Source organism: Xiphophorus hellerii, chromosome 22 (genome assembly GCF_003331165.1).
Source record: "Xiphophorus hellerii strain 12219 chromosome 22, Xiphophorus_hellerii-4.1, whole genome shotgun sequence".
Classification (NCBI taxonomy): Eukaryota; Metazoa; Chordata; class Actinopteri; order Cyprinodontiformes; family Poeciliidae; genus Xiphophorus; species Xiphophorus hellerii.
In genome coordinates, this window is record NC_045693.1 from 26,062,202 (window position 1) to 26,072,044 (window position 9,843).

General features: G+C 37.9%; 1 protein-coding gene across 1 annotated transcript in view; it reads right to left on the bottom strand.

The window, feature by feature from the left end:
- Nucleotides 1–7,060, bottom strand: part of shtn1 (shootin 1) — a 34,515-nt gene extending 27,455 nt beyond the window's left edge. Inside the window, exons 1-2 of the mRNA XM_032552358.1 lie at nucleotides 6,891–7,060; nucleotides 3,441–3,505 (exon numbers count right to left, since the gene is read on the bottom strand). Of these exons, the coding sequence (XP_032408249.1) occupies nucleotides 3,441–3,505; nucleotides 6,891–6,939 (114 nt within the window). The 5' untranslated portion in view covers nucleotides 6,940–7,060. The remainder of the gene's footprint in view (nucleotides 1–3,440; nucleotides 3,506–6,890) is intronic.
- Nucleotides 7,061–9,843: the final 2,783 nt, after the last annotated feature.

Here is a 9,843-nt window from a genome sequence, read left to right on the forward strand (position 1 = left end):
AAATCAATTGACAATTTATAAGTAAGCCGATAATAATAGTCAGGAAAACATTTTCTTTGCAGTAAAAGTAAGAGGAGTGTTTTTATACTACGGAGCCCTCTAGGGGACATGGGGAATTTTTTTTCTTTTGCGTTCCCTCGCAAAACTTTTGCGTTACCTCGCAATACTTTTGCGTTCCCTCGCAATACTTTTGCGTTACCTCGCAATACTTTTGCGTTCCCTCGCAAAACTTTTGCGTTCCCTCGCAAAACTTTTGCGTTACCTCGCAATACTTTTGCGTTCCCTCGCAAAACTTTTGCGTTCCCTCGCAATACTTTTGCGTTCCCTCGCAAAACCTTTTGCGTTCCCTCGCAATACTTTTGCGTTACCTCGCAAAACTGTACTGGTCAGTTATGCAGCATAATTGAACACTATAAGCCTTTCTTACAGTGGGCGCCGTACTTTATGCTTTAATATAAGGTTATGTGAGGTTTTTCTGTGAATGTTAGTATCTTTTTGTGAAATATCTGAAGTTTTATATCTTTCTTTAGGATAGAAAGGCACCACAAACCTACGATATAAACAGAAACTTTCCGTAAGTAGGAAAGAAATAAATATACGTCCTAATTTGGACTATTTCTGAGTTATTATCGCGGGTAATAAATCATCTGACAGTTTTGATTGTGTCTCTGTTGTGTTCGTAGTCTGAATGGTTTAAAGAGCTGCTTTCAGTGCCGCTCCATCTTAGCCTTAACAGACATAAACATGCAGTAAAAAATAAATTGATTTTCAATCAGTGTTTTGCACCAAACAGTTTTTACTGTTAACAAGTTTTTATTATTAAAAACACGACAAAGTAATGATGGTAAATGGCCGCACTGGGTTAACTCGGGGAATCTCATCTGTCCGTGTATCAATCAATTCCAAACCTCTTCTTTGTTCTGTCACAATTATCGATTTATTTCATTTTGATGATCAGGCTCCAAACTTTGCAAGGACTGACCGCCCCGCTCACCGCTTCTTAATACACACAAAGCCAGTATCCTTCCCATTCATACCTGGTGACGTCACTCCCACTTCGACACACCTAAGTGTCAAAGCCTCCTGCTCCTGTATATCAATAATTACTTATTTCATTCATATGGCTCTTACAGAGCCTCAGTGAAAACTTGTTTATTATTATTAACTGTTTGGTGCAAAACACTGATTTAAAATCGATTTTTTTACTGCATGTTTATGTCTGTTAGGCTAAGATGGAGCGGCACTGAAAGCAGCTCTTTAAACCATTCAGATTACGAACACAACAGAGACACAATCAAAACTGTCAGATGATTTATTACCCGCGATAATAACTCAGAAATAGTCCAAATTAGGATGTATTTTTATTTCTTTCCTACTTACGGAAAGTTTCTGTTTATATCGTAGGTTTGTGGTGCCTTTCTATCCTAAAGAAAGATATAAAACTTCAGATATTTCACAAAAAGATACTAACATTCATGGAAAAACCTCACATAACCTTATATTAAAGCATAAAGTACGGCGCCCACCGTAAGAAAGGCTTGCAGTATTCAATTATGCTGCATAACTGACCAGTACAGTATTGCGAGGTAACGCAAAAGTTTTGCGAGGGAACGCAAAAGTTTTGCGAGGTAACGCAAAAGTATTGCGAGGGAACGCAAAAGTTTTGCGAGGTAACGCAAAAGTATTGTGAGGGAACGCAAAAGTTTTGCGAGGGAACGCAAAAGTATTGTGAGGGAACGCAAAAGTTTTGCGAGGGAACGCAAAAGTATTGCGAGGGAACGCAAAAGAAAAAAAAATCCCCATGTCCCCTAGAGGGCTCCGTATTTTTACTGCTGTTTTTCCAAAAAAAAAATTTTTAAAGCCTCTCAGGAAATTGCTTAATGTGAAATTGTACAATCTAAATCCCACTGACTGAAAAAAATAAATAATATTGTGCGTTATGGACAAAATGTTAAGTTTAAATGATCCGCAGATCATTAAAAAAAGACAATCAAACGAGCTAATTGTGTCGTTTTCCTCTGCATGAGTTATCGTGGTGATCTTCTTGGATGAAATGAAAATTCCCTGCAAACATGTACCGTGCACACATTTTAGGTCTTTAAATACGTGCATAAGTTTTATCACAGGACCTTAACTTTCTTCACCCACAAAAGGTTTATTTTAGGGACTTTACTTCTCAGCTGAGTTTTCCATTTGTGCTTGGTTTTACAAACAACATTTCATGGAATCAGTGATGTGCAAAGGTTTTACACTTGCGGTTCGATTTCAATCATTTCAAAATTTTGTTAAGACAAGATGATTTTTGTATTATAACCGTAGATGGTTGGTTTTTTCCCCACATCATTGGCACTAATGCTCAATTGTCTCCTTGCTCAACTGTAATGTTTAATTAGTTTAACAGCATGGCACTTCATAGGGGCATTTTTGTGTCAGTGTAGCTTTAAACAATTTAACAATTTGTATTAAATAATTATAAATAGCTGTTTTCAAATTGAGAAACAATCCTCTAAGAAATAACCCTAGATAAAAGGTAAGTGCTTATTTGCATTTCAGTGTTAAATAAGTATTTGATCCCCACGCAAACATTGGATATTATTGGGAATCCTCACCATAACTGTAGATCATTACAAAGTAAATTATTTACCAAATGATTTCTTGTTTGTACCAAATTATAATTTTTAAAAGTGTTTCACCAGGAAGTAAGTGAAACATTACTTCCTGGTTTCACTGCCTCTCAGTCAATAGGTGCAATGCACTCAGCAGGTCTAATGCTAAATAGTTTTTAGAACTTATACATTTTAGAACGGCTTCATTAACATTACTTTAGTCTGTTTTAATATAGCTCTTATGTAAAAAAAAAGACAAACTAAGGTTGTTTTTTGCAAGTATCAAAAATATTACAGATTCATTTTTATGCGTTCTACTTCTGAACAGAAATGTTATCGCAGAAACATGTTCTGATTTTTACTATAGTTTTGCTACAGATTTAATTGTTCACTGCAAAGTAGGGATGCGCCGATTTATCGGTGCCGATTTCCCTAAATTTGGGAAATTGGTGATTGGCCGATTTTTACACGTGAAGCCGATCTTAACCACTGATTTTATCTATGGTGGTAAAGGTGTTGAAATCAACTGTTGTCTTCTTCTGCTCTGCTGTGAAAGAGGTTTGACTAGCAGACCGGCTCACCAGATCAGGTCTATATGTTTGCAGTTAACAATAGTCATCTCACCGTTAGCAACTCATCAACTTTCTTGCTACATCTAGCAACATTTTAGTCAAAACAAATCGGTATCGGAGAAAATCGGAATCGGCAGGTCAGGATTTTTAATAGATCGGTGATTGGTCAGAAAACTGCAATCGGTGCACCACTACTGCAAAGCAAGCTACTTGCAATTGTTAGCAGAACCACATACCAAACTGTCAATATCTGAACACTTACGGTTCTATCTGCAGTCTCCTTCTCCTCCTCCTCCTCGTTCTGCTGGGCCTCATCTTCATGCAGCGCTGTGGGAAGAAAAGGATGCCAGTAAGCCATCTTCATCACAATGATAAAAACATCTGTAGGAAACCCAGTGCTAACATCTTGTTTAAATAGATTTAAAGGGACACTCATGCATCATGTGATAACTTCTCAGCAAGCCGTACTTGTGACTCATGTCTCAAAATAATTATAGGACAACGGGCATGGCCGCGAGATAGAAGGTCGCGTTTGACGCTGCTCCTTACAATGACTCCAAGAATTCTTTTTAAAAAATGACTGAACGCTCCAACAGTAATAACAGACCGTGATTAGAGAGCAACAACTCCAGCCCCTGGAAGACCAGAGCAAAGATAACGTCAAGAATAACCACGCAATCTAAGTTGACAAACTTTGGACCGCAAAACGTGGAGCTTAGCACAAACGAGACTAGCAAAGAAGTTAGCAAGGAGTCAAGCTTTAGCAATAAAGCTGGCAAGGAGCTAACAGCTAGCCAGGGTGAAATGAATAAGCCACCCGGAGACAAAACAGGGAGATAATGGCAGCAATGAAGAGCATAAAGTTTTCTGAACGATTTGATGGCATCATGACAGCGATGGAAATGAGATTTCATCATTAGATTGGTGAATCTAAGATGTCTGTGGATTTTTGGACAGTTGGATAGAAGACGTATTGGATTCTTGAAAGAGCTCATCGCACAGGACTGAAAAGAAATGCAGAAGCAACTCCAAGAATGGTAAGTACTATGTTTCTTAGCTATCGGCAGCAAATGTGATATTCAAAGCCGCCAAAGTAAAGATGCATATCCTCTATAACAAACGTGTCAAACTCAAGGCCCACAGGCCAAATCTGACCCGCCATAACTAGAGGGTCACAATTCATTGAACTTTAAGATAACAGTTGTATCCTTAAATATCATTTTATCAGTCAAATCAATTCAGTTTTCATTTGTACAGGACCAAATTAAACCACCATGAAAGAATGTTAAAAATTGGTACATTTTAAGAAGTACTAATCGAATGCAGGAAAAACTGTAATATTTTAACAGGTTAATAGGTAGTCTTATCAATACATTCTGCCACAAGCAGCCCATTGAGGGCATTCATGATGTCGATGCTGTCCGAAATGACAACACGTTTGACCCCCCCACTCTAAAAGAACCAATGGGTGAGATTTGTCACCACAGAGGTTCACCGGCAACACTATGATTGAATCTGACTGAATCCAATACACACTTCACTACAAGAATATACTTTTTTGGCATGAACATTGCTGAGTTCATAATGTGCCAAAGAGTACATACTCTATTATATTTTGAATGTATTGATTAAAAAATATATTGAACCAATATGATTCTTGTTCGAGATCACCTCACATGTATAGGGCTAACTTGACTGTTGGAGTTGGAGGAGAAGGTTGAGAATTATGCATTAATATGTTTTTGTTCGTTGAGGTTTAGTGTTAGATAGTAAGAATACTTATTATTCTTATACTACAGTGGACAGATGTACCAAATGTATAAGGGAAGAGTCTGACTCTGAGATTTTGGTCTCTGACTTATTTTTAGAGTTAGCGCATCATTCAGTGCACATGATGATGCAGGGGATGGAAACTGAACTCGTCAAGACTAACATGAAACCCCCCAAAAAATCAAATAAGTCATGAACAAACAGAAAGATATGAGCATTACAAGAGACGATAACCTTAGAAGAGGAAAACAGAACATTTCATAGGAAGTGGCTGCTTCAGGTACGTCAAGATCCAGGGGAGTAACAACTCTAGTTTACAAATATGTTCTTTTTTTAGGTCACCAATGTTTTTTAAAAATAAATGTGGGAGATATGTCATTTTTCATAGGTCCATCTTACAAGGACATCTGAATTTAGTAAAAGTATGTGGTCCCATCACAGATGATTATAATTTCTTCATAAATCTTTCTCTTCTCCTTCCATCCGTGGAAGAAAACGACATTATTTGGAGTAACTGTGTTTCTGGACCCCACTCTGGTTTCAGGAGCTGACCAAACACACACCAGAAGCAGAGAAACCATCTGTGATTTTATGAAAGAATTAAATTTGATAGATATCTGCATCTTTAGCGCCCATTAAATTATTTTTTTTCATTATTATTATTTGTAATACTATCTTAGATTAAATTGGCTTTGCTCAAAACATTGTTAGACCCACACATTCTTGCCCTCATTGTTTGGGTCTTGTGCTGACAAGTGGCATCGAGTGTGAATAAGAAAACTAATGATGTGAATAAGTTCTTTTTTTTACTACAGGCTCAGAGCATCATCTCTCTGTACTTAAATCTAGGTTTCTCATCCTGGACTCATCCAACTAATGACTGAAATGTATATTTCCCAACTCTGTCCTGTATTGTCATATTTCAAACCTCCCAGTTTAACCTAATCGATTGCCCTACCCCTAATACTATACATAGTAAGTCTTTACTAGACAATGCTGTGACAACTGTTAAAGAATCTTTTCCATCGTTAACGTCCTTTGGAGCACAAAACAGCTCAGCAGGGGGCAGCAGCCTTATTCCTGCCCTCTCCCATATTGGTCTCAATAATGTTATCCTCATTGCCTCAGATGATGGACTCATGTCTGTACTTGTCCTGTTACATCTCAGCACTCTACTCGATAACATCCACTGTGAAAAGCAAGTTTTTTAGTCAGTCACCGCGGATGGCAATAAATTGTCTGGTAATAATGTAAAGAGCCTTGGTGCTATTCCACGACCAGGAAATGTCTTGTACATCCCACAATAAACATTGGGACTTTCTTCGTTCACCTCTGCTATTTCTCTCTCAACGACGAATCACCTGCCTCTGTTTAGTTCTGTCCTCTGCGTCCCCTACGCTCATGCCAACTCACTTCCTGTCTTTTTTGACGTCGTCCATAAATCTCATTTTTGGTCTTTCTCTCGTCTTCCTCTGAAGCTCCTCCATTCTTATGGCGACACAATCGCTGTCTCTCCTCTGTCCGAACAGTACAGATACATGAAGAGCACAACCACGCAACTAAAGAACAGCTTTTTCCCTAGAGCTGTGAAATCTCTCTGCTCTCCTGCAGACACACCGTCACCCTTATGCTGCACCCTAAGAACTGATTAAGACTTTATTTATTCATCTATTTATCACTGAGGATACCACTCCAATTTCCAATCCAAATTTACTCTTGAAACATAATGACAAATAAAAGTCTTATGTCTTATGTCTTTCTCTGACACCAATGAATGTCAAGTAACCTTCAGCGAGACAGAAAAAGTAGTGAACCAGATTATCTTTTCCCATTCTGTACATTTGTTGCTTTATTTTATCTTCACACAAGAGAGAACAACAACAGCGGTTAACCAAACTATGGCAAAAACGAAACAGAAAGCATGCTGTTCTGAAAGACTTACCTTTGTTTGGCAAGTCTATGATATTCACGGTCAGTCCCTCTGCAGCCATGGTGAGAAAGTCTTGAACTAACCTGAAGCGAGTTCCTCACTTGCGACACACCAGCAAACAGAAGGCAGATAAGGAGAGTGGGATGGGATTACGGTAGACTACAGTCCAAGTGCAATAAAATGCACATTGTACCTCCGAATCTCTTAACCATCATAAGTAATTTGATGCACTAGTGCAAGGAGGTATATATCCCCTTTCAGTTCTAGAAGTTTAGTGAAAACCAGTGATTTGGTTTCTAACCTGGTTGTCAAACAGGGTCTGAATTTAGAAGGTGTGTGTGAAAAATCCACTGCTCCACCTGCTGCTCCAACAAGGTTTAAGAAGAAAAAAAAAAAACAGTAGCCAGGAATTGCTGATCAAGCACAATGATAGGATCGGTAGGTTCTCGAATGTTTCATGGGGTGGTACAGAAGGGAACAAGGTAGAAGATCAAAGTTAATATGAAACTAATTATACAAAAATTGGGCAACACTTTATTTGCCGGGGTGTGCATAAGACTGACATGACAGTGTCATAAACACGACATAACATCTGTTGTCAGTAAGTGTCATTCTGTAAATTATGACACTTTTAATGCAAGCCTGACACTTTTAATTCACGTTCTATGCAGTTTTTTATAGAACATGGCATTAAAAGGGTCGGTAATGACTGAATAATGCAAATTTCACACTTTTAATAGACTTTTAATGCAACTTTTAAAGCATCTTTGCATTAAACTGCAGTTATTTACTGAATGACACTTCATGACAACAGTCATAAACATTCATAAAGACTCCTTCATGTTCACGAGTTACGTCACTCTTATGCACACTCCTTCAAATAAAGTGATAATGATATTATTATTAGGATCATGATGATGCCTGGTATATTATACCAAGTGTTTACTTTTTGCAAAGCATGACTTGACAAAGCGTTCCATTTTGAGTGCTACATTATAATCAAAAGCTGGAACATAAGCTACACATGGAGTTTCTCTGGATTAAAACAATCTTAATACTACAGACAACTCTGCAGGGAACAGACATAGAAATGTTGTGTTTGGGTTGAAATCTAAAATGGGTTCCTGTGGTGCTGGTTTGAGAATGGACTGTTTTAAAGAGGTTGGATCAGAACCGGACAACTTCAGAAGACCTGCTGTCAGCTGGTGAATCAGGTCAAAGCAGAAAAAGTTCCCAGAATCCCATAAAGATTTATTTATTTATTGACTACATGTTACCTGTACACATTTTTTAAAGTCTTCACAATATAGTACAGTCCAGTATGACCAGATCTGACCTAATGGATAAGTTCAAAGGTTGAATACTGATCTTATAACAGTATTTCAACACAAGATTATTTCTGTCACACTTTGTACAATGCAAATGATTTGTTTTGCCATTCCTTAATGTCTTATGGCAAACATAAGACGTTATGTATTATGAAATGAGATTAATAATTAAGCCATCTAAGCTGAGCTGAAGATGGGAGGCTGTCATATCCCATATGTGTACTTTGAACTGCTGACCTCCCTGAGAGCAGTCTGTTCTGAGTTTCTATTGAAAGTGTCTGGAGGAAGAAGCAGACAAACTGGTCAACCAGTACGTGCCTTTCATTTCAGCCTCCTGTCTTTGCTTAGCTCATAATTAACTGGGGATAGCTCTCCTTCAGAGGCGAGAGACATCAAGTGCAATCTCAAGTGGTTAGAGGGTGAGGGGCAGGGCACACCCTGGACATCACAAAACAACCAATCTTTATAGAGATTAGCAGTAACACTGATAGGGTGTGCATAAGGCTGACATGACAGTGTCATAAACATGACATAACATCTGTCACGAACATGAAGGAGTCTTTATGAAGTACTTTAGAGCAAGTTTTTACACTTTAATTTTTAAAGTGTAAAAATTATTTACACTTTAAAAGTCCAAAGTGTAAATGACACTTTGCACTAAGTGTAATTATTTACAAAATAATACAAAGTTGGCACTTTTAATGGGCTTTTAAAGCACCTTTGCATTAAAAGTGTCATTATTTACTGAATGAGACATTCAGAAAGATTCCTTCATGTTCATAACAGATGTTATGTCATGTTTATGACACTGTCATGTCAGCGTTATGAACACCCTGTCAAATGTTGCCAAATATGCTTATTAAAAATGTCACTGTGACGTGACAGTGAGACGTATATGTAAAAAAAAAAAAAATCAAGCCCCTCTAACTCTTCCATGTGGTCGTACTGCCATCTGCAGAAAACATTCCACCCAGTCAGAAACAGCCAATCAGAGCCAGGAGGAGGGTCTTACCACTGAGTGAGCTGCCGCTTTCCTGCAGCTGTGCTAATAGCGGAGAAACAACTTACCATTACAGGAAACCCGTGTATCTGCCGCTGAAGAAACCAAAAAGACTTTCCCAGTAGATTCTACAACCGTGTTGTTCTCTTCACTCAAACAGCTGGCTGGTGAGTTTCCACACACAACATGAAACATACCTATAAACATGTTTATTTTTCTCAACAGTCCGTACGAAATGCTAACGTCTCAGGTTGCTGCCAGTTTAAACGCTCCTCATTCAGATAACTTGAACATGAAGTTAGACTTCAAAAATGGAAGAAAAACACTATTGGCAGCTGAATTTAGAAGTTTGAATTTTAAATAGCCAAGTTTAACTTTATTAGCTCATTATTTGTACAAAGGCATTTTTTATTCTTTTGGTTTTTGAACAACTAATTCATGTGCATCTCAAGTTGCTACGCCTTCCACCAGAACTTGATTTTGAAGGCTTTTTTTTTTTTTTTTTTTCCCCCCGATTCTGTGTTTCACTGTAAGATTATCATAAATATAAACTTCGATGCCTAAATTTTGGTACCAAGAAGCTGGCAGATCAGCCACTGAAGTGACTGGAAACAAATATGCACCGATTGGTTCTTAT